This window comes from Rhea americana, unplaced genomic scaffold (genome assembly GCF_003343005.1).
Source record: "Rhea americana isolate MKP2758 unplaced genomic scaffold, rheAme1 scaffold_18, whole genome shotgun sequence".
In the NCBI taxonomy this organism is placed as follows: domain Eukaryota; kingdom Metazoa; phylum Chordata; class Aves; order Rheiformes; family Rheidae; genus Rhea; species Rhea americana.
Genome location: NW_028185927.1, coordinates 4,683,715 through 4,706,921, shown reverse-complemented (window position 1 = coordinate 4,706,921; position 23,207 = coordinate 4,683,715). Strand labels below are relative to the sequence as shown.

The 23,207-nt window shown below is 38.6% G+C and overlaps 1 protein-coding gene across 1 annotated transcript in view; it reads right to left on the bottom strand.

Annotated features, from left to right (window-relative positions):
* The window catches only part of NPAS3 (neuronal PAS domain protein 3), a 588,522-nt gene that overhangs the window by 32,214 nt on the left and 533,101 nt on the right, over positions 1-23,207 (bottom strand). Inside the window, exon 8 of the mRNA XM_085301814.1 lies at positions 1,105-1,298. Within this exon, the coding sequence (XP_085157940.1) occupies positions 1,105-1,298 (194 nt within the window). The remainder of the gene's footprint in view (positions 1-1,104; positions 1,299-23,207) is intronic.

The following is a 23,207-nucleotide window of genomic DNA, read 5'->3' as shown; positions in this document are numbered from 1 at the left end:
TCCCTTTACTTTGCTTTGGACCACTTGCTCCCTAGGTTTTTATTTATAGTTGTCAGGGCCCAGAGGGCACAAATAGACCTCACTGCCCACTTCAACCCAACCTGAGGCCATCAATGCCTCAGTGGTGCCTGTCTCCAACTCCACCATGGTCCTGCCCTGACCTGGCAACAGCCCCCCTTGACCCTGAATGTGACCCATAGGTCTGGCCTAGCCTGGCCTCAGCTTGTCCTCGTGTTGATGCCTGATGCCCAGGGCTGGAGTGGTCCCTGGCTGCCCTGCACCCTCRGGGGTGGTGGGACAGACCCTGGCTGCAAGGCCCGGGTCTGCTGCCATGGAGAGCCCTCGCCAGTACCAGCCCTCATCCTGTAGGAAGCAGCTGGCTATCACTGCTCCTTGACAGTAGTTCACATTAAATCCTAATATGTTCTGGTTCCTATCTCATACCTTTCTAAATCACTTGTCCTTATCACATCCATCACAGCTGCCACTCAAAAASCTTCTCATCATCTACTCCCATTTCACTCCTGTCTTTCCCAGTATGCCCTTGACCAATTTTATTATTATTTTTCCCATCTCTTACTGCAACAGATCCCACCTCTCTCACCTGCTATCTAGGCCATCTRTGCTACCATTCCATTAAACACTAAACATGGTGTCTTCGGCAAATCAGTTCAAAAATTGAAAACTTTGAAACTTCAAATAATAAGGGAAGGGGAAGGATTTGAGTTACAATAGTAAGCATAAAGATAGCCATACAGGTCAGACCAATGGTCTATCTAGTCCTATATCTTTCCTCTGACAGGGGCCAGCAATTGATGTCGATTCTAAAAAGCGAGGAACACTTGGAGAGATCCTTCCTGGTCTACTTCCCCTATTTCAGCAAGATGTCATGTAACTTGCATTTTTTAAATTTATATTTATACAAAAATTTATATTTATCCTCTCAGAATGTAATGATACTGAAGACGACGATGATGAGAATGAATTCAGTGCTCTCATACAGCATCAGACTGACATTACAGGAGTCTCACAGCTCAACACTTTCTACTCAGCCCATGGAACACAGAATACAAAAGAAACAATAAAATGAGCTAAAAATTGTACCTATTTTCACAGTAAATGATATTGAGGTCCATATTCACTCGAGTGACAAACATGTGGCAGTCAATCCTGACTTCATTGATCGTAGGAGGTGGCAAAGCATGAGCAACAACAACAAGTCCCATGATCTGGCTTGGTACTGTCCGTCCATGGGACAGTGACACYCTCAGACGCAACCGGCCTGTTATATGAATCACCTGGAAAACAAAAACAACAAAAGAAATCCCAGTGAATTCTGGATACAACTGAGACATCATTTTCTTTTAAACGATAGCATTATTATTCCTTGTAGTACAATTTCTGGCTGTGTTAGGTGGTCTAAGTAACTGCAAGCATTAGTGTTAAACTTAACATTAGCTGTCCACATGTTCTGTATGTCCTCATAGCAGAAAAAAAGAAAAGAATATAACAGATAAATGTTTTATATTTCTTAAATAAACACTCAGAACTCTTGTGCTATTGATTTTTGTTGTGGTCATTATTACAGAAAGAACCAAACTAAAAAAAAAAAAAATCAACAAAAGAAGAGACAGAGGGGGAAAAAAACGAAATAATGAAGGTAGAACAGGACCACTAATTTAATAACATTGGGAGATTAAATATGAGACAAAGATCAGCAGTTTTGAGACTTTTCCAGAAAGGATTTAATTGAATTGTTAGTCATCTACATCATATAGACACTACTGACAACCTTGAATTACATTGCCTTTGTGGTTGGCAATTCAAGAAGCAAGAGCCTACAAGTGATCAATGAGCTCAGCTGCAGGATGGTCTTCCTGCATACACAGCAAGCTTTTTGGAGCTGGTAGACAAGCAATGTCTTTGCCTAATGTGCTAACATGTGTGAAGAACTTCAGAGGCTGACAGCTTCTTTCCCTATTCATAAGATTATCGCTAGTCAGAAGATGCATAGGAGATCCAATTGCACCACTGGGGAGTGAAACTCTTAAGAATGTCRCCTGAAATGGAATAATTTGAAACTCTGTGAAAAGAAGAAACCACCAATTCCAGTTTCACTCCATCAGGATTTCTATTATGGAACAACAAAGGAGTTGTTTCTTTCAATGGAAGAATATAAATATAGCACCCACACGAGACACGGAACTGGCAATAAAAACTGCAGTCCGGTACGCGTGAATGAGCGAGGCGTAAGAACCGGCAGCACCTACTCTCCCGGACTTGCTACCCTCAGAGTGCGTTCCAACCTCAACACGGAGAGAAGGCTTCCAGCACACAGAGATCACGTCTCTGGGATTCACTGCGCTCCCAGACTTGCTACTCAGAGGTCAATGGAGATGCTGGTTAGTACCACGTGCACTGGTGGAGAAGGTGACAGATGTGATGCAGTTACACATCCACTGACACTCGTCTCACAAGACAACAGCCCAAACCCTTCTGATCTGGGGCTGGCCGTCAACAGAAAATGAGAAAGAAGAAACTCCACCTTTCATTAACAAGACTGCAAGCCACAAAGTGCACCCAAATCCAATTCATACCAGCGGATCTGTGATCTCAGCCTTGAAGTTTGTTTGTTTGGGATTTTCTTTTTTTCCAGCCTAATCATTAAAATATCTCTTCATTATTTTACATTTGGATTCCAGCCAGCGGGCTGAATCTGAAAGGGGAAAGCGATTATCTGCTACGTTCGTCCATTTCTGTTGCGGATTTCTGACCACCCACATTTGAAGTAATTATTGCCTAAACTCACACTTAGTACACCTTCCAAGGGCAAACTATTCTATGAATATTTTAAGACGTTCCTAAAGGCAAGGATGCAAAAACACCATTTCAAACACACTTTTTAAATTTTTATTTTATTTTTTCTCAAGACCTCATTAACTAATGAAGAAATAGCTAAAAGAAAAAGGATTAACTTCACAGGAGGGGCAATAATAGTATATTTTCTTCCTTCTAGCTAGGCTTACATATACATACGCTTTTTATCATTATCTGTCTCGTTTTATCACGCAGCTTTAGCTTTCTGCAAAAACACAAATCTGTAAATGCTGATGGATAACTAGTAATAATGTGAAAAAATAATCTTATGCWGAACACGCTATGCAAAAGTGTTGTTCTGTTGTTTTTTTTAAAAGACTCCCTATGCTAATATGTTTGAAGTTGGCACTATCACTTGGGGKAATTTTTAAGATATATCATACTTAAAAGCCATTTATCTCTTACTTGTATTTTTTTTGAACCCTCAATGTTTTTTGAAGCAAAATATCAACTTGATTTGTTTTTGAACAACTGTCTATTTAATTAGCCCCTCCCTTCCTTCCAACTCCTCAGCAGTAGTACACTTGAGGTAGTACTACCCAAGAGATGGCTCCAAACATAGTAGACCCACCGTACTTTAGCATTGTTGAATTTCAAGGAAGTTTGCCTCCAAATTGAAATTATTCAGCTTGTTCATAGTTTTATTACAAATCTCTATGTGAATTCAAATTTTAGGGGTCAGCTCTCAATCGCATTTTGACTCCGAGTGCGCTGGGAAATATGCCCATCGGTTCCAGTGCGTGTGCATCTCTAAAGGAACAACACTTCCACGCCTCAGATCCCTTTCTACGACAACAYTAGGGAAACCCACTGAGTGGGAAATCTAATTGGTAGTAAAAAAACAATTCTAGCTGTCATGACCTTGTCTACATTGTGAATATTGCTACTTTTAACACTGGTTCATTTGAACCAGGATTAGGGGTGATAGGAATTATAAGGTCAATTATCTCYGGTAGCTAAAATTAATCTCTTTATAATTCAATCCCCCAGCACTAGTCTATCACATCCTAAAGCAGTATTACGACTTTAATGAAGCTAAATTGTARGAATAAAATGTTTTATGAAGGACAATACTTCGGTTCAGAGATAAATATTTGACAAATATTAGCTAGGAAAATTCTGAAAATCAMAAGTAATTGTAGTTCTGTGCAATTTTCATTATAAACGCTTTCTTCTGAGAAGTACGTARCAGCCCAAATCCATCTTTAAAATGCCCATTACAAAAAGGTTGTGTGTGTGGTATACTTTTGAGACACAGGGTCCATCAGAAGCTTTGTATGTCAGGAGCTGTACAAGTTCCCACAGCATTCCTCAGTGCATCTCCTAAATGAACAGGGTTCATTTCTTCCACTGAAATTAGTGGAAGACTCTTTTTGTACTTTAATGGAGCTAGACTGGGTTAATAGTCAAACTACTGGCAGATGTCACAAACTGTTCGATTATTTCATGATACCGAAGCCGAGGGAAATGTTATGCTCATGACAACCTTTGTGACCTGATTGGGAKCAGGATTTGACATAGACCATTTCAACCTGTACTATTGCTTAAAGCATCGCCTAGCTGTATACTATTTGTACCTGGTAGATTGATGGGTGAACCAAAAAGCATTCCATAACAATAAAACGGTTAACACTGTGAAATGAATAAAAGACATACACTGCTGTAAAGATGTCAAGCTGAAGGAAAACAARTATTATAAAAATCTTCTGAACTGTTTAATTGCTTTGTTAAAAATTCTAAATCAACTCTGCCTGACACTCCAATATTGGAAAAAAATCATTATTTTGCTTTTATTTTTAGCTGATTAAAAAAGGGATTTGCAAAACATTGTAAGTACATGTAAACACAGTTTATGGCGAATGTGGGAGTGTTAACAAGCCACACTGCTTYGACAAAATATAATTCTCTCTCTGCCATATGCTCTCCTTAGTCATCTGCTAGTGATAAGCACTTAGATGGGCTCTACTAATGTCTACTCATTATAAAAAAGCACATCCCAAAGACCTTGATAAAACCTTCCCTCTGCCAATTCTTAAGGAAAGGAAAGCCCAGCAACTGAAAAATACAACTGGAACCCGTTCATCTTCCTTTAAAGCTAAACCTCACCTCTAGAGATGGAAGTATTTTCTTTATCAAAAGACAGCTTTAAATATCATGTCTATTATTTTTCACATATATGTGATGTAAGACTAAGGACACATATTACCAGGGGCAATAAAAACCTGCAGGCATGAAAAATCTGTGAATTTTACCTTTCAGATGTCTCTGTGTTTCTTCAAAACTTAAAATTCCATTAGAAAGAAATTTCTAGACCATTTTTTTTGTTTGTTTTCTCTATAAATCACTATGCCAACTTGTTATGGGACTAAAATGACAGCACTGGCAGAAGGGGTCCCTCCACCTTGTTTCTCTTAATGATGTAATAAATCAGAAGTCTTTAAATTATTGCTTAGACATAAATTTTGTCATGTATGAAAGCATCCCAATGAAGTTTGTGTGCCTAGATATGTATTTAGATGTCTTATGAACAACTCACACATACATTTATCCCTCATTGCAGAAACAACTGTTTCCACGTGGATTTATACATTTTGGTTTTTTACATTTTGTTTTGGTCTCTCAAAGGTATTATTTTACCTTTCCAAAAATTAACACCTACATCTTTAAAAGGCACTTCATTTGATCTGCTAAAATCATCCGAAGAAGTATTTTACAATTTGTTGCCATATCCCACATTTTTCATATAAACAGCTGTGCACGTATTCACACGCAGACACATGGACACATGAACGTGCATCTCAAAACACAGAGAAAGGCATCTGTTTCAACAYTGCACAAAGTAAATGGGTTCCAACATGGTTTCAGGTGTCTTCTAAGCTAAGAATGGACATTTGGAAATAGGCTTTCCTCTGGATTTTAAGGAAAACAGAGTCCACTGTAGTATCTGGAGTCCACTGTAGTATCTCTTGGTCACAAGCCATTTACCTCTGGGGTCCCACTGCCTCATCTTTAGTAAGACCAGAAGCCTGTGTTTCCAGCTCCAGTAATACCTGCGTGTCCCCTTCCCACACCAACTGGATTTCTATAAACACTACACTGCTCCTAAGAGAAGCCCCCATGAAACATGACATTTAGGTGCTGAAAAGGAGTAAGCTGCTACAGCTGCAATATGAACAGCACTTGTGCAGCAACTTTGATGTGTCCCAGCTGCATCCAACTCACTGTGCACATGCAGATCAATTCTACATCGCATGTACAATTAGTTTACACACACAGGACACACTTCCAGTGTAAGTCATGTGAAGAAGCCTGCACAGGCCCTGTGGTCTTTCTTGGGGATTTCTGCATTTCTGGAAACCTGATCAATCATCTGTCAGATAAATAAGCTGTGAAAGGTAGAGCTTGCAGATATATGCTTCCCTTATTGTATCAATATTGTATTTACTGTCTTTTCCACAGATAACTTGCTTGTGCTTAAGAACAAGAGACTAGGCAGTAATCTCTGAATCTGAAGGCACAGCTTTGTAAGTGAAGTGCAGTCAGTCTTAATGCATTTCAGTTACCAAATATTATCTGAACCTTATGCACCACTGTCAGAGCTGTGGTCTTGAACACCCATTCAAAGAACGCAAGTCTGATTTCAAGGAGGGCCAAYGTTCTTAACGCATACATATTTCAAGGTCAATAGCCTCTTTTCCATCCACAAGGACCTTTCAAATACTCTCAAATACACCTGCAAAAGACAGTCTGGAGACAGAAAGYGTATTTACATTTTAAAACATATCCTAAGTCCAGATATGTTGCTATTGTTAAAAAGTCAATGCTAGTTTATGGAGATCATCTAGGCTTTTTCCCTTTTTCTCCTGATGTTACTTTCTCCAAAGAATAAGATTTGAAGAGCTACTTTCCTGCTTAGAGAGGCAGAAACAGAATTTAGGTGCCTAAATTCTACGAAAGCAATTTCAGAAGTGCATCATTATGACAYCCCACGCTCATTGGGTGCTTAAAGAAAAGCATCAAATGAGAAAAATTCTAGCCCAGCACAGCCAGAGTTTAGAAGCTAGTCTAGCACAGCTTCTCTGTGGGGGTAAGGAGGACTGGTGTGYAATCATTCCTAAAGCTGCCATTTTAAAAAAGTATCTTCTGAAAGCGTTCAATAGCTTGTTTTTTAAGAGTCATCATATCTTAACAGTCAGGGAATGAGTAGCAGCCTACAGGCAGCTTGAGAATAATTAATGAAAAAAGGACCTGCTATAAACATTTTAGATAGCATTAGATTAACATTATGAGACGCTTATTTTACGTCTGATCTTTTATTCTATTCCATAACAGTATTTCCATTTTGTTATCCAGGGTAGTACATTAGCAGTTATTGTTCAGTATACCGTAAAACAGTATCATGCATAGCACATGGACACAGATATACCTTTATCGTGATGACTGTTCTCACAYGAGAATTTGGAGGTCCAGTCTTGCATTGACATTCTTTGTGGCAGTAAAAGCTGCAAGACTCTCCATTCAAAAGCATATTCAGCTCTCTTATGAAAACCTTTTTTTTTTCAATGTAAAATATCATTCCTTCCTTTCCTTTGTTGTGTTTTTTCATTAATTGGAACAGATCAGCAACCTGCTTTTTTCTAAATAAAWGATGATGTAGATCTGACATTCCAGACACCAGTCTCACAGCATAAGCACAATAAATATTGTGTTGAGCCATCATACATCATAATGTTTCATTTATTTTGCTTTCCACAATTGCATTGGTGTCCATTTTCATAATCAGCCCCCTAAATAGGAGCTCCACACATTCTGCATTAAACCATATTCCTTTAATATATGCATGGTATTAGCAATTCCACATGCCATGTTTTATTTTAATACTTTTGAACCCTTTTCCTTTTAAGATGTCTTATTAACAACTCAATCTATCAACAGTGCATTATTTTTTCATAATCCTAAATCTACAAGTACTTGAAGAAGATCAACATTAAAAAAGAGAAAAAGAAGAAAGTAAAAATGAAATCGCCACAGTGCAACCTGAAAAAGTAGCCATAAAAATTGGTTTAATAAAAGAATAGTTTTTGAAGTAATTGGCACAAAGACTGCTCTAGTGCAGATTGCTGCAAGAGCGCTCTTGGCAAGAACATCATAAGCACTAGCAAAACTTTAATATGCTCAAGCAGCCAAATATAAACTGACACCAGGAACCCAAGTGTGGCAACAAACAGGAAAAAATAAAGTGTCTCAATTTAATACAAACCTACATACAAAGGGATCAATTTTTACAATTCATGGTTTAGCATACAATACAGCTGTCCTCAGAGTGAATATAGAGTAGCTATACATAAGAAATTAGAATTATCAATTYGAGGGAATTTCTCAAGAGTCCTTTTGATATGTAATAGAGCAAATATAATGACTAAGAAACCAGACATCAATGCATTAAATGAGATCAGGTTGAGATCTATTTAGAAAAGACAGGTTTAAGCTGGAAAAAGAATCTCTTTGATATGACCTCCAGAGCAGRCCATTTGCAGAAAGATTCAAGATGAGCAGATTTACCCTTGCATATCTGCTAGCTTCACAGCTGCTTTTAAATATAAACTCTAAAATATCTAATATTGAGTTATTGCAGAATTAAGTCTATATACTAAAAAGATTAAGAACCCAGGATTTGCCTATACTTCTAGCAAACCTTATAAAGGAATTTGTATGTTGAATTCAAAGGAATAAATGAAACATAGTTAATTTAAAATCTAGCTAACATAACTAACTCATTTCTAAATGATCTATTAGAATATCTGGCTATTGCTAGTCTAAGGGATCTGGAATGCTTCAGTGTTTTTTGTGGTCTGCCTCCCTGATTTATAGCCAATACTTACTTAACCCTGAAACTGAAAAGATAGCTCCACTTTAGCAGATTTTCCACTGCAAATCCCTTGGTGTTCAAATGTGTTGCATTTTTTTTTCTCAGGGAATGTTTGAAGTCCCCTTTAAAAATAATGCCTTGAGGATATTTTTTCCTTAATACCATTTAAAGAAAGTTGAAAGCATTTAGCTATTGAAGTGTGCAGGGTTCTAATGAAGAAATTGTCAACCCTGCCCATGAGCAAACTCTCTCCCAGAGCTCACTCTTCCAGAATTCTGGCACTCCTGTTAGCAGCAAAAATTAAATCTGGAGAAAGGACCTTTGTTGCATCTATTCCTTTGCTGAGGTTTATCAGAGTATCTGGGGGTAGCAGAAACTGGCTACATCATTCTGCAACTGAAAGACGTTGTTTCTTTCTTTTTTTTTTTTTTTTTTTTTTTTTAATTTAGCCCAAATTCTTTATGTCAGGGCAATCAAGTCTTATTTCACTAAAGATAACCAATAATAAGTATTCTTCAGAAGCAGTGTCTCTATTCCTATCATTGGAGGGAGAAATAAAAAAATTTTTTTTTACTGTTTTATTTGATGCAGTTCATAGCAGCCCAATAATTACCTTAGGTGATTCTCTGCACAGGGAGCAAGGACTAGATAAAACAAAACCATCTGATATTAATGCATTTGCCCCCAACACAGAAAAAATACAGACCATGCTGCTGTCTGTAAAGACAAAAATGGATTCCCCAACTTTGCCTTGGCAAAGATACTAACGTTTATATTCCATCTCAAGCTTTCTGCCTACAGTTGCAACCCCAAAATGGGTTATGGAGAACTTGAAGAAAAGTCATATTTGCTTTTCCTTATTTTGTGGCTAAATGGTGGAACAGTCTGAGGTTTTGTGACAGTAAAGCAGGGGCATGTTATGAAAGCAGCTGAGAATTACTCTAATTCCATTAATACTGAGGTTTCTTGGCTTGTGCAGAAGTGGCTGGTACAGGTTCTTAGGCAGACAAGCAAGCATTTATTTTACTGCTCGCCTGATTTCTCCCAGCACAGCACAATTTCCTCTGGCTAGATACAAACACACTGGTCCTACTGGAAGGAGATCTTAGACAACTGAACGCGCGAGCGTTGCTGCCAAACTGCAGCAAGAACAGAAGTGGAGACGGGCAAACGAGATGAAGTTTCGCCAGTTCTCACCGCACGCTCTCCTTCCTCTCCCATCAACGACTTTTCTATTAATCTAAATGGAAGCTTTTCGATTCAAAAGGGGAAAACATACGGCAAAGCACAGGAGCTGATTTTATGGAGAAACACAACGGTGAATTTCAGAAAAGCCGCTGCAGGTGGCTAGCAACGCCTCCACATCCAGGCGGAGGGATCACAGGACGGGAGTCGCGAGCCCTCCGGCGCCTCTGCCAACAGCTGGGCTCGGGAGTTCTCCGACTCTGCACAGTATTTGAACAGTTTTAAATAGGTCTCAGATGGTCCCGATAAAGAAAGTAGTTGACGTTCGAACCGCAAGCCCTGAGCCCAGAAGCGGGGCCACGGCTGTACGGACTCTGCCTGCAGGGGAAGGCCAAGTCACCACGAGGACCCTTCTTCAGAAGGGTCCAGGTATTCTTAAGAGCAGCTGCAGCAGGCCAGACCAAAGGCTTGACTAGGTCTTGTCCGTTCTCTCAGAACGGCTAATAACAGCTGACTGAGGGAGAATATCCAGCCAGGCAAGCCTATAACGAAATTTCCCTCGTACGCGCTCCCAGGACCTTCTGAGTTACAGCTGTTTGCTAAGGTTTCGGCATTCACAATACGTAGCAATGAGTTTCACTGTCRAACTATGTGCCATGCAGGCAGCTCCTTTGGCTCGTTCCGAATCTGCCATTCACATCTTTAATTTTATTCCACACGTCACACAATGAGGGATTGCAGAAAGTTTTATCCTACTCGCTCTTTGGCACGGATGTTTTCTGCCACGCGCCTCCTCAGCCATCTTTCTTCCAGGCTGAAGCTCCGTGGCCTGTTTAGCCCTTCCGAGACCGAGGTCAGTATTGCCACTTTTTGGCTGTTCTCCTATCTTCTGTTTGAGACGAGGCGGGTAACAGGTGCACGGGTATTCCAGATAAAGGCACAGCAGTGATTGGTACAGTGCTGTAACAACATTTTCTGTTTTGTTTTCTATTTCTTTCCTAATAATATATAGTACTTAGTTTGCTTTCTGACCACTGCTGAGCACTGGGCTGATGCTTTCATAGAACTATCTATTATAATCCTAAAATATCTGTCTGAGCAGTAACARCTACTTCAGAGCCCATCATTGTATATATAAAGTCAGGATTGTTTTTTCCCAGGTGTATTACTCTACATTTACCTGAACTGAATTTCATCTGCTATTTTATAACCCTTTTGCACAGTATCATGAAGTTCTTGTGCTGCTCTTCTCAGTATACTTTCATTTTTACAAGCCAATAAGCTCTGTCACTTTTCTATTCACCTTCCATTTAATTTATGAACGTGTTGAGAACCAGAGGTGCCAGACCAGAKATCTCTGTGAAAAAGCACTATTGACTTCTTAAATTGAAAAAACTGACCGTTTGCCTCTTCACGTGACGATCCTCCCTCTCTACTGACAGCATCACTTCTTTCAGATTTGTGGTCAGGCAGCACGATGGTGTCCTTTTGGAAATCCAGTTAGGCTATCAATCGGAGATCCCCTGCACACACGCTCGCTACCTCCCTCAGAAAGCTTTGCAAAACACGCTGTCTTTTCTTTAATGTACTGTAATTCCTCAGATGCCTACTTCTAATTCTATTATAGTTTCTCGGTAAGGCAGTTCRGTGGAAGTGTTCTAGGTTAAGAGCTGAACCTCTGCATTTCCGCCTTAGTTATTTCAAGGAAACCTTTCTGGAGGATCTGCTGACTCTATGTCTCCCAGTTACTGCCTGGGTAGAAAGATCTTGGCCTGCAGAATGCAGCATTGGGGGTGGCCTCCATTCCACAAAGAGAAATACGCTGAGGTAGATTATTATTATTTTTAAAAGAAATCACATAGCAATTCAATATAAGAATAAGAATTAAAACTCTGGGAAGAGGTTCAGTTTACCAGACAACTAGCCATCACTTCTCTGGCAGTATAAGCACATTTGTACTATGAGGCAAAGAAGGCTTTGCTTACTATTCTTTGTACCAAGCACATCAAATTAAAAGGAGACAGTAGAAGACAAACTTGCTGAAATAAATTTCTTGTATGGTTTTCTGCAAAACATTTCACTTCTCAGCCCTAGCTTCTCTCTCTAAAATGAGAATGATTATACCGACTTATTTTGCAAAATTCTATCAGATGCAATGAGATAATGCTGGTAAGTGGATAGAGCCCTATAAACTCTATGTTCAGCTGCAGTGACAGAAATTAGTCATAACTGTTGAATCTTAAGCCAGAGTTCCTTCCCACAGGGATGTAATCTGTAAGCCCACAGTGCTTACGCAGTGCCATCCTGCGCTTCTCTTCAAACTTTTGAAGACATAAACTTTCAATCGTATTGAATTTGCCCAGAAATATTCAGTGATGAGATGCATTTCACGTTACATATTGTCAGATCACTCCTATTTAGCAAAAGATTAATAAAACCAAAATGAAACTAATTTCATGGAGAAAAGGTTTGTTGGTGGGCATTTTAATAAGATATACGTAAACTAYGATTTGTTTAGAAGATGGAACGTTATTGCTAGCTGAGGCCCATCCAAACAAGGTATACGCTTTCTCTTCCAAGAAAAAAAAAACAAAACAAAACACCTTTTTATTCCACTTTGAGATGGATGGTCTTTGTAAAGCTCTGACCTTCACCTTGACAGCTACAAATAGACTACTGTTTATCATTTGTTTCTGTAATCTACTTAATGTAGCAAGCTAGATTATAGATAGTAATTTATTTGTAAAAATCATAATAAAACAGCATTGTTTTAAATGTCAGATGTGGATAGATGGGGAGCAAGAACTGATGAGACAAGATTCGTGTTCTTGAATCTGCACTGAAGAATTATGGCAYCTCTTGGTTTATCTGCACTTGGAATCAATTTAGTAATTTTTAATTCACTGATTTTCTGTTGTTTGCTTAACATTTATTAATTGAATGTTGTACTCATGCAATTAATTCAAAAGTTGGCAAGTTTAACATGCAGAAATTAATTTTCTTTTACTAACCCACCACCTAAAATACTTTGTTTTGAAGAGCAGGTTACTGAGAAATTACCTCTACATCAATCACATTTATAAATGAGATGCAGAAGGGGGTGCAGCATGCTATCTGTCAATCCACACTGAACCTTTCTTTATATTTGACTATTTTTGTTTTCCTGCCTAATATAGTAAAATAACAAGGAACATTCAGTACAGCTCTGCCTTTCACTCACCACTGTCAAGAGCAGATCCTAGTCTGAATATTTAGGATTCATTCCCTGCAAGGGTGAGCATCTCTCCACCAAGAATATGAGCATTTCAGGTTGGTTTTTACTGAAATAAATAGGATACCTGCCCCATCATCTAGTGGTCACAAGATCTTTACCTTCATGATTACCTTCAGGTTGCTCAGCTGTTCCTCATCTGGAACGAGAGCTCTTCATTTGCCCCYGATATCACACTCATTTACAATGCATGAGATGTTTATTCAGAAAGAGGGCAGAGATAATGAGTGAGAGGTTTCTTTGCTCGTGGTTASAGGGGCTATTTGTAAGATTTCAGACTCTCCTCCTAGGTCCCTCATTGCAACACAAAGCAGAGTTARGGAAAAAATGGTGGTGCTGTCCCATTATTTTCTTATGACTTTCACCATATTTGGTGCTTAACTGAAAACCTCAGTTTCTGTGCCCTTTTCCTCTATATGTCACTTAGGCTGTTGCTCTGAAATGGACAAATGGACAAAACAGAATTTTTTATACAGAGAGGTGAGGAATATGCCTTAGACAACGAATGTTTTTGTGACGTATAGAACGCTGGAATGGACCCAAGCATTCTGTTCTCAAAATGAGGATTTAAAATCACTCACAGTCAGTGCAGACTTTCAGTTAAATCTGCACAGTGAGGTACAAGAAGACATGCAGAATGAATTCAGCCTTCAATTCAGACTGTACGATACATGAGTTTGCAAGCTGTGATGCATGGGAAGTGCTGCAGGGCTYGTAGGAACCCAACCCAGACATTTATTTATTTTTGCACAGAGCATAACACATTGCCGTGTTTCTCTCTCCTGTAATGATTGGAAAAACTACTTAAGAAGAAAACCCCAGTGTTTTCAGCATTTCAGTTAAAAATCTGAATTTAGCTATACCCTTACCAACTAAGGGTAGACTATAYATGCACATTCATATGAGTTTTGACCACATGACCAGCTTATTAGTGGGACTGATTGAGTGGGACTATGCCAATGGTCTATTTGCAAAATAAGAACCTAAATGACCTCGGCATCTGTTGATAAGATTATGGGAAATTTATACAATATTTAACAAGGTTAGATCGGCACGTTACTAAGAATGCAATCAGAATCTACAGAAATAATGCAAAGGCCTTAAAGCAGTATCTTCTTGATAGGTTTTACAACCATTGCATGGAAATCKTTAATATGGATGCAAGTTCTCCATTAAAGTCTACCAGATTGTTAAACTAAGAAAAGACATCACATCATTCTTGCTAAACCTGGTAGAGCTTTTTGGTAAAGAAAGAGAAACAGACAAGGAAAATTTATAAATTTCAGAGGCATTTATATGCTTTGACCTGGTGAGACACTGGTGGCCCACTGGACCTTGATGTGCACCCCTACAAAATCTGCTGATGCCTGGTATTACTCAGACCATGTACAACAGCTGAGGATTTGGCTCATGATCTTGTACAAGCTAACTTGCATTTCCCCTGGTTTGTGATCCACTTATGCCGAGCACCCTCTTTAAATCGGAGGTGAAATCCACCGAGCACTCTGCACAAAACTGTGCTTCCAATAATTGAGTGCCCAGTTTAGCTGCTAAATTTAAAGTAAACCAGGGCTATGACACTGTATATTTGTTGGATATATTTGCTTGCTTTGTGGGGTATTGGCTGCATGATCTGATAAAAACTGAGGCTAAATGAACTCTACAATTTGTATTCCTACAGCCACAAGTTTATTGGCTTGTGGGTTTTCTTTTGTTTTTTTCTTTTGTTTTTTTGTTTTGTTTTTTTTTTGCTTGGCTCTGTCTGTAAGGTTCATTACTTACAGTTACTGCAGAATCAATTTGAACTGGCCAAAATCAGTGATGGAATTTATAGCACAATAAACGTACTGCCATACAAGCGCTGTTACACATGAAAGGGCCTGGGAATATTCTTTTCAGCAACCCTTCTACACAGCAGAGTGTTCTGTTTTTATCAATTTAACAGAATCATCACAGGCATATTCTGAGAGGTGTAATCCTGACAGCTACACAGCAGATTTTCTCTGAGGCAGATATTTTTACAGGAAAACAATATTATTGATAAAATCTTAGCATATCAGAACACAGAAGGGAAACTGAACACATCTTTTTCATTCTCCACATCAGGCTTTTGCAATTCCATTTCACCAAAAAAAATCCCCCAAACTAGGAATTTTGTTTATTTAAGAAAGCATTTGCATAGTCACTGAGATATATATTAATCAGCTAACAGTTTAGCAGCTCTGAAATCTAGAGTATGGGGGGACATACACGCATGGAGGACAGTATGGGTGTGCAGAAAATGCAGAGGGCCCTGAAGGCTAAAACATAAAGTATAGCATCAGTAGATGTCTGCTTATAAAGTTTATAAAGATTTACATTTCTATTTAGTTTATTTTCGTTTTCAAGGGTCTGTGTTACAGACATCTCATATTTTACACCATTTTGAAGCACGGAAAGTTTTAACTTTAGCATGATGCATTGTGAAAAAATACTGAAAAGACAGATGGCAGGCTGTCCTCCCCAAAACTCAATTTCATAATATGCATGTGATTGCTAATAGGCAGGCACTAAAAAACAATTTTCCTTGATGGAGAAGAGCTGATAAATTGTCAACATAAACTTTGTCTGTGGTTGCTCCAGTGATCTAAAACTCTTCTTTGTACCATCAAAGTTGCATCTTACAACCACATCAAAATTTATGAATGCRTATGACTATAAAGTGACTGAAAACAACCCATAATCCATGTTTGYGTATTGTGAATCATCTTGCTTTCTCAGAAAAGACTGCCCAGTGCCCCTCTGTGAACTCTGCGCAGGTGATGGGGGACAGCCGGGCTGGGTTCAGCGAAGTAATGAAAACAGGGCTCTGCATGTGGGCGCCTCTAAACCACAGAGCTAGCTTTGCTGGTAGTCTGACCTAATAACCGTGATTTTTGTAAGAATACAACACTGTGAATCATCACAGGAACTGTAAGCAGTTTATTAGTTGGGAAAAAAGTACATTTTTTCTTTTAAGAAGAGAAATGTTTCTCTAATGTTTCAGAGAGAAAACATGTATGGGCATTGCAAAATCTGTCAAAAGCGAGAGRGCTCATTGAGTTCACAGGAAAGACAATTAAGCATTTAGTTCATGCATGTGAAAATTCTTGGTGAAAATACACAAACTAGTTGTGCCTAGAAAATGTGCCAGAAAGTGCAAAGAGTTATTTCACTATAACTAGTAAGTACTGGTTTTGATTTTTTAATGGTGGATAACTTTTAAGTATTTGCATGCCTGTAAAAATTCAGATTTTACTTCTCAGAATAATGTGTTTTCAGAAGCAGCAACTCAACAGCAGATGAGCTGTGACTGCTCTGATACATGCATGTTTGCCTGGAACAAAATAAGGTGATGTTTCCACCACATAGTTCTTTGCAAGTTTCTAAAGATTGGTAGTGAAAAGACTATGAAACATTTTGATCAGGGTCTTCTCATTGTACAGAGGAGATGCTGCTTGCAAGGTGGTGACCACTTCTGTTAAGTGAAGCAATAGGAAGAATCTGTAATTTTTGAACTTTCTTTTAATTAGAAAATGCTGTCAATTTTAAAAGCCCCAAACTTGCTCCCCATTGCTAAAACTATTTGTAGTCTGTATTACCATAGCCCCACTTTAAAAAAAAAAAAAAAAAAAAAAARRAWWRSMRKWMMRSMARRAWWRRWYYYMAAWTTWRSMAAWWWTYCCMARSYWARGSMRRWYCMAWTTTYCCMARKWWWWTTKRAWWRRRKYMMYKSYKKWMCMMMWTKSYTKGKTTKSMAWKGRRRAAWWWWAARRRSYWRRAWTWWKRWTKRAWWWKKYYKKWMMAARGRAARGGRAAMYKGGGGKKGGRAWKGSCSRWTYYWARGKKSYWWWAAWWAAWWAAWWAAWWAAAAWKRAAAAMMWWWTKKTTWMMAWYMRKKRAAMMRRMCYTKGSYKKKKYCYTTTWAWKGSMARSMRKTYMMSGRRSMAWKKKSMMMARRARKTYMRRRRRRAWWAARKWMCYWMCCMWWAAAAARKKRAAWWAAAAWTKSMARSCYTYYYMRGGSMAMCMRSYYSGGGSYYMRRMCYYYKSMWTYMAWYYKKWWKGRWTYCYYSKWMMRGRWYCMAAAWKRAMYTTKSYTWAMMAWTWWYMMYTYCYKSYWRRMSKWARGKTYMARGSSKWRSMWWMYKSMWKRAWYCCCMMYYCYTWMMWKKKKTTYCMWTTKKTYMRRRSCYTTKGKWWKRWTTTTWAAWWAWWRRRGRAAWTWARRAARSYKKKSYYYYCMAARSYTWMYYYYMRRAAMYKKTTTYMWTTWAAMMRGSMMMAARKTKSCYTKGKTYYTKRAARGRRGKWMMRSCMAAMMWWMMRSMRKWAMMAWTWARRWTWMYTWWTTYMWWMYKGKTWWWAAMSSMWTWARGKKKWWWARSYYCMRGGKYMRKWWWARSCYTKSYYMRSYTTYYTTWAAARSMWTKGGRRKWAWWAARRAWTYCMWTTKRWYYTYMRKKRAAWWAWWMYKSYKRAAWWWYMMCYYMWTTTTKRWKKYMRSMAWKRWTTYYTTTTWMCYYCMWKRWKKYMAAWKGGRAWTWWTWWTWWTWRRAWKRMMRSYTYCCMAWKRWKSYKKWAAAARGRRRRRMYKRAAMCCYTYCCMMCMAAMMWYCMWWMYYYKGGGSMWWMMMYTTYMRGGRAAMMWWAMCYKRRRMSSYYSRWYMRKTTTYYKSYYYWRRAARGKWAAAMCMRRAAWWAMYKKYCMRSCCSSYWWYCMAAAMCMWTKSMMCMRSYTWARKYMAMMAMYKSMRRAAAWWAAARSMWYSKKKKRWKGKYCYTKSYYYKSCMWKRRGKTYMWKKWARGSMWYCYKGSSSYKGGSMMMWYMMYKRAAMSSYYYKKKSCYTTKKTYYYCYYYTYYKKYSKWRGRRRRRAARKWMMRRRGRARKTTKSYTTKKWWKSMARSMAAMYKKWMCMAAMMAWYYTKSMRKKRARGKWAWKRWWRGSCYTKRAWYYYSKTYMAMCMMYTWWTYMMMWWRSMAAWYMRKKRRGRRSMRGKKSMAARKKGKWMYWMCYKKKKKRMYWAAWKGRRSMWTTTKGKTTKSYWAWWMYTWMMMYKSSGKYYWAAWWMMAAAARKKSMWKRARRWTKSCYTYCYTTTYMAAMYKKKKWWWWTKSMRGKKKTKSYYCMARSMARGKYMWWAARSYTKRARRWYYTTKGRMYKGRRRAAWYYWMYWWKGGKWWKRAAAARKWWTWRGRAAAWTKRAAAAAAARKYCCYWWKKWWWWWAARKTTKGKTTTKSMAARGRWWWWARGRAARSCMARKTTKKWARGRAARSYWAWWWYCCSKWWTKGKTYCMMCSRWWWWAMYKGSYWAAAWWRRAAARSCYYYKGRWWWWMMAAWYCYTYYKKWMMRRARRAWKRAMMMSRRKKKTYMMCYWRGKYCCYTTKGRAMCMMYKSYTWARKKRAWYYTYYKSYYMMSKKKKRARGKTKGSMRKKGSYKGRARSMARGSMARKYYYYYCYKGSYTKSMARGGRARGGRRGRMYYCYTYCMRGSSKYCCCYTKSYKSCMAWYCYTTTYYTWMMRRRRMCMARSSKYCCCYTYCYYMMCMRSCYYCMRGGSMRSCMRSYTTYCCCMRKKSSKYCYYYYCYTKGRAARRRGGRAMCMRGGGGKYCYYYKKWRSMRRARKYCCCSRAMYYMRKYMRKYMWKKWMMRGRMCMMCCSKKSYKKYCCYYCYKSCMRRARSCMRSYKSCMRSCCCMRGRRGGGRAMSSYTYCMRSMWTYCCYYYKSYKGGRMMMYKSCYTTTTTTTTTTTTTTTYYYCCYTYYKRRRAAAARGGKTTYMAAMYKSCYYMMCYWAMMRRRRRSMRSMRSYYMWYYTTTWMYKGGKTTTYCSKKRARRWTKKKSMWYYKKKSMWTKSYKKKRARRAWTTKGSMMCYKGSYTTKSCYKSYYMRGRMMAMYKKYCMAAMMAARSMARSCCCMRSCYKRRRAAAMSGSSGGKKSMRSMRKKGRRSMMMRRRGKKRWTTYMMMAWWWTYMMSKKKKRRGRARRAARGSYKRARRWKRARKWMYWWWWWAMMMSRMCSGGKTWWTYSSYKGSYYYKGSMMMARSCYYCMMYKKTWWYSKTKGSMARKTKSYKGRWYYYYYMRKWMMWTWRSCCYTTYCMAMCYYMMMARRRSSGKKSMARKKKWMMWTYMWTWAWWMMAAWKSCMWTWWWWKSMAMMRGRAAAAMCMAAAAAWWAAAWWAMYYYKSYKRWWAWKRARSMRGKTKGRRSCYKSMMSRAAAAAAAAAAWWWTWARRARKKRRGKKRRRAAWWMMRGKTWAAAAWWAAWKSYTTYYWAARRWKSYTTYCCMARKTKGKKRWKKKRWKGSMMCMWWAMYYSGKKKTTYYWAMMWTKKTKSMMMAWKSCMAAAAAWKGRWKKYSKTWWTWWKSCMMSRARRARRMMWKRARRRKTKKKRRSMRRAAMMAAMMRRAMYTTWAAAARGRWTYMRKWARGSCMRSYTTYMMSGGGRAAARRAARRRSCYKRWYCCYKKWAAMYWRGRRSMRSYWAWKSMWTTYYKSMWWWWWTKGRWTKRARRAWTWAWKGKKRARGRRRAAAMYWMMRGGRARGRAAMMWKKKKTTKKKRAARKTTWWTWAMSRRRMSSMRSCYKKKSMWYYKGKKSSKKRARRRKKSCSKYCMRSCYKRMYYSKKSMARGSYYCSGKTTKRMMRGGGSCCYTYCCYTKSSGRRKKGRMSSSGRRGGRRGSSRWTWMCCSSMMCSKWMCYTTWMCCCYYCSSYKSSSYYCMRSYKRRSMMSGSMRSYWMSSCCMWTYCYKGSCYYYKGGKYMAAMMAAMMMMMCYTTKSYTKSCCMMYWAWWMMAMYTKSSRMMRRRSMMSRWKRAARGRRSSGKWAWKSCYKRAWKKWARSYYCMMSKTTKKKGRAWWAMYTTWMYYCMRGRARRWWWTTTTKKTYMRRAWTTTTKKKKWAWTYYYCMRGSMAAWWWTTWMYTKSMRRRGSMAMMAMYYYYYTKSMAAAAWKKKGKYYTYYYCCYTTWRKTWAMCCMWYMMMAWTYYWMMMMARSMAARSMMMMMWWWKKKKTTKSMWWARRWKKYMRGRAMYTKKYMWWWWWTWAAWTTWAAMMWYMWWWKGRWTTTYCYYYTWAWTYMWTWRRAWTTTWAWTTYYYCMAARRAARRAWWWKGRRKWMMWYMRRWYYKKYMRKTYCYTTYMWTYSKYYTTKSYWMMWKGGKWAMYWWYYTKRRSMMMRSYTTTYCCCSRMMWYMMMRGSYTTYMMCCMMYTTTTTYYWWYMWTYCYYMWYMAMMMCCCYTTKSYWMMARRARGRRKTKSMARGSMRSYYSGKKRAMCCMAARRAMMWKGSYYMAWTTYMWTYCCYTTKSYKSYTYMWKRAAMYTKSYKRAAAAWKRWKSMWTWWTTTTTKGRAAAMCYWWYSSMMMRRRKWMMRKKSYKKKSYTYYTWWKKKSYTWRSCCYTTWMYKKKKKRAAWWWYYKGRARRAAAAWYMAAARSMRRWTWRRMYKRMCCYTTTYMAWKGRWKKWWTKGGSMAMCMWTTYMWYYKSMWKRAARGRWKKTTTTKKTTYMAMMAWYYWRKWAAARSMAWTWAAWTTWWKRWWWYYKRWTWWKKTTWWWAWTKSMRRAWWMYTTYMAWWWWWKRAAARSMMYWWKGRAAWWAMYWWWRRWYCYTTWWYYWRRWKKWRSYWAWTYMWTTKKKKTTYMMMARRWYMWKGRAWYMWTYYWRKKGGRWTTWAARGRAAMYTKRMCCYTTTYCYYCMWYMAWWWWWWWWAAWWRRWWWWWWWWAAWWMMWTKRARSYWAAAWTKSYKRWWMCCCCCCCCMAAAAAAAAAAAAACAAAAAACAGGGGAATCAGACCAAAAATATTAAGCTTACTACTTACATTTATGTAAGGAAATCCTTATGACTATCAACTCAAGACTTATGTTTTCTACTCAACAGCTATTGATCTCATGTTACTAGAGCAAGATGATATGCAGAATACGAGAAACAACTTGTAAACATGTAAACACGTAAAATGCACTGAAATGCAAGTCTAAAACCTTCTATTCAGTTTCAACTCAGTTTCTGAATTCCACTGCCTGTTTTGCACTCAATAAACTTTTACCAGCGGAACGACTGGGCTGCCTCTGCAAGTATCCACTGGAAAGCAAGATGTATTATTCTATGTCAGCTTAATATTAGTCACATCTTTTCCATGTATAACCTCCTTGTTGTTTCTAAGCCTACTTTGGACAAAAACTGTGAACAACTGCTGAAAGGGGTAGAAATTATTCGAAAAGCTATTAGTGTCGGTTATTTACACATCTAACACAATGTTTACATTATGAAAAGGAGGTGGGCCAAAATATCCATTGGCACTGGTTACAAAACAGCCAGGTGGAGCAGAGATGCTGCCAGCAGCATCCTTCTGTCCCAGAGTGAATYCTGGCTGGTGATTCTGCGCAGAGCACTGTGTGGTCTCCTTTGCTCCCGCTCACTAACAACAAACAGCAGCAGACCACCACAGCGGATAACGTACGTCAGCTCTGGGGCCTGAAGACCTCTCTACTTCAGCAGACATTCCCAACCTGGGGTCATCATACCATTCTCCCAGCACGTGAAATGAGGTATTGCCTGGTTCCCACTCTGGCAAGGTCTTCTYGCTGCTCTCACCTGACTCTCTGAGCTCTGCTCACGAACCCTGCGCAGGGACTCCCCGGCCCACTGCACTTGCACCCCCTTTCAGAATCCAGTTTGTGAGCTAAGGCACTTCCTATTYACCCAGCTTGGAAGACATTGTGACAGAATCACAACCCAAAGGTTATATGAACATTTAGGACAATATTTGAGGAGAAACACACCTGGTTCAGGTGTTAGAAATATGATGTCTGCAGTCATCGTGAGGTATGATCGATGCTTSAATCTTTCTACTAAAGAAGGCTGCTAATTAAAAAGGCTTTTTCATAGCACTAATCTGTTAGTTTCACTAGTACCACCGTACTACTGAAAGCTTAACCTACATTAACATCTCTGGATGGTGGAATAGTGCTAAAAATCCCAGCTAAAAGATGCTCAGTCATGAAAATGCTTTTGAGAAGAAAGGTGGAGCTAATAGTTGCTGAATGCTTTTAAAAAATTGGCTGTTGAACTTAGATGTCAGCTGTGAATCAAGCTTTTCCAGACAGTTCCTGTAATAATCTCGCAGTTCTGTAGCAAGGCAGGAAATGAACTCCAGTTGTCCTAATCCTGCCGCGGACCATCTCTTCTCGAACCGTATCTTGATATCTACAAGTAGATACTTCATAAGACCCAGATTGGCCCATTAGTATTTTGTTCTTTTATAAGTAATGCTGTAGCTTTACTAGCTAAGAGACTTCCTTTTGACTAAAAGGTCATCGATTTACATGGGTGAATTCTAGATCAGTTCTTTCTCTCTGACAAATTACCTTTACGTCTTCCCAGGGYGGAAAAGTCTGGGGAACGCACGTGCTGACATTTAGGAAGCTCTTCACAYATTGCTTCCTGATGCTGGTTTCCTACTCCTTCCTCACTCAATTAAGGAGGTGTGGCAGTCGCCATGAAATACTAAATTCTACAGTTTTCTTTCTTTCGATGGAGAAAGGTCAGGATACTTTTCTGGGACAGAGTAAAATGCCTGACAGAAAAGATTTCAAGGGGGAAAATTATTAGAAGAGGAGAAAAGAATTTAGGCCAAGCTGGAAAGTGGGATATGTGAATTCCCTCAGGCTGAGGAGGGAATTAAATCCGACTCGAACACAGCCCTCATCCAGGAACTATATCAATCATTAGACTATTATGCAAGGAACAGCTGCCTCCTCTTTCTTCCTTCTACTGCCCTTAAATGGAAGGTGTTTTTCYGCTGTGCTCTTAACAAGCCCATGATATTGGCTCCCTAAGGTGATTTTAGCATGTGGACATCTTGTTTCTGAATTGCAGATGAATCTTTCTCTTAAACAGGAAAGAATCATTTCASTTTTGTGTTGAATCAGGAGAACAGTATCACTAGGCAAGTGCAATGGCATAAT